Source organism: Hakea prostrata, chromosome 8 (genome assembly GCF_041222555.1).
Source record: "Hakea prostrata isolate BN-2017 chromosome 8, UWA_Hpros_2, whole genome shotgun sequence".
NCBI lineage: Eukaryota > Viridiplantae > Streptophyta > Magnoliopsida > Proteales > Proteaceae > Hakea > Hakea prostrata.
The window spans coordinates 48923585-48925573 of record NC_142607.1 but is presented as its reverse complement, the minus strand read 5'-3'; the positions used below and the strand labels follow the sequence as shown (position 1 = coordinate 48925573).

The 1989-nt window shown below is 39.3% G+C and overlaps 1 protein-coding gene across 1 annotated transcript; it reads left to right on the top strand.

Annotated features, from left to right (window-relative positions):
• Positions 1-215: 215 nt before the first annotated feature.
• Positions 216-912, top strand: GLYI8 (Lactoylglutathione lyase / glyoxalase I family protein). The gene is made up of 2 exons (XM_089167229.1): positions 216-436; positions 543-912. Exons 1-2 carry the CDS (start codon positions 216-218, stop codon positions 910-912), a joined length of 591 nt encoding a protein of 196 aa, XP_089023355.1.
• Positions 913-1989: the final 1077 nt, after the last annotated feature.

Here is a 1989-nt window from a genome sequence, read left to right as displayed (position 1 = left end):
CAAGATCTTGCCCCAGATCCGGCTTCGGCACACCTGTCCTTGTGTCCACGATTGTTCATTTGGTTCGGCCACGTAGGAACTCTCCATGCAACTCCAAAACCACGTGTCATATTTCATGAAATAATGTGACAAGTAATCACCGTTTAGCCCGTTAGGTTTTAAGCTAAAGTTACCTACTGAAAAATTTTGTTTCAAATTTGCAGAGCTGAGAAGTGATGGAAGACATGAAAGAAGACATGAAAGAAGAGCAGAGAGCGAAGAAATCCCCAGAAGATGAAGAAGAAGAAGGAGAAGAAGATCGCCCCTTACCTCTCATGGCACTAAATCACGTTTCAAGGCTCTGCAGATCAGTAGAAAAATCCGTAGAATTCTACACAAACGTTCTTGGTTTCGTCCTCATCAATCGCCCACAAGCCTTCGACTTCGGCGGTGCTTGGTAACTAAATTTTAGGGTTTAGTGTTTGGGTTTAGGGATTCTTTACGATTAGCAAATATTGTGTTTTCAAATTTGAATTTTGAAAAATCCTAATGTATTGGTGCAGGTTATTCAACTATGGAGTTGGAATTCACTTGGTGCAATCGAAGGATGAAAAGAGGCTACCGCAAACGGATCAATTGGATCCCATGAACAATCACGTATCGTTTCAGTGCGAAGACATGAATGAGATGGAGAAAAGATTGAGAGAGATGAACATAAAATACCTAAAGAGGACGGTTGATGACGGAGGAGAAGGAAGAGAAGGAGGAGGATTAATTTCCATCGATCAACTGTTCTTCAATGACCCAGATGGGTTCATGATCGAGATATGTAACTGTGAGAACCTGAAGCTCGTTCCTGTTGGTTCATTAGGTCGTATTAGGCTTCCTTACGATCGCCATAATCCACCTGTTGAGTTAAATGACGATTCTTAAAACGAGTCTTTACTTGTTCTTTTCCAGAACTGGTTAGTTAATTTTTTGGTCTCGCTCCCATCAATCAAACGTTGAAAACAACAGAAGAACTCAACTCAATTGTGCAGATCGAAAAGTTACAAACTCGGAAATACGTACATTCAACTAATGCTTACATTCAACTAATGTCTAAACAAATCCTTAAAAGACAAATACAAATCTAATTTGAGCAGTCAGTTTGCAACCTAACACAGTTAGCAACCTGTAATACATAAAAATTTTCAATTTCAACACAGCAACCTCAACACAGCCTGAGGAGGTCCCAACAATAGATCATCACATCACAGTACAAAAGCAGGTACGGGAAGGCAACTTGGAAGGGGAGAAGCTGTGAAATTTGATCCCGCATAACGCTCATCAGTCGTGGCCGTGGCCTTGATATCCTCCTCCTCCGACAATCGGTGGTTCTCCATTGCATCCGTGTCCGAAGGGTTCTTGATCAATAATTTCTCACCCCTTTTCAGAATCTTGAATTCCCCCATTTTCATGTTTCTTGCGCGTAATGTTGCCGTAGATATTTCACAGAGAGGATACAGACTTTCTCTCCTGCAGTCTTCTTTATCCTTGAAAAAACCCATTGAGACTCGTTTCCTTCGATTGAACTTAGGAATTAGATTTACAATTCCACCGAGGTTTTGAAAGAGAATCTTGAAAGCAGACAACTTCAGAAGCCATGGAACGTAGAATAGAACCCACAGCAGAGAGAGAGAGAGAAAATGATCGAAAATGCAAACAAGAAGAACTACTACAAATGAGGTGAGGAGCGCAGCTAGCAACTGAGATATATATATATATACATATAGTAAACACAATAGTAGAGGGAGTCCGGTTCCTGATGTTGTACAAACTTTAAGTCCTACTGTGAGTGTGTTTTGTACGAACTTTGAGTCCTACTGTTAATGTTGGTTGGTTGAGGAATATTCCAGATCTTACAAGGATTTCTTTTTTCTTTTATTTTTTTTTTTTTTATTTTTTTTATATATTTTTTAAAATATTTAATGCTTGATTTATTTTTTTGTACGTTACGAGGATATAATA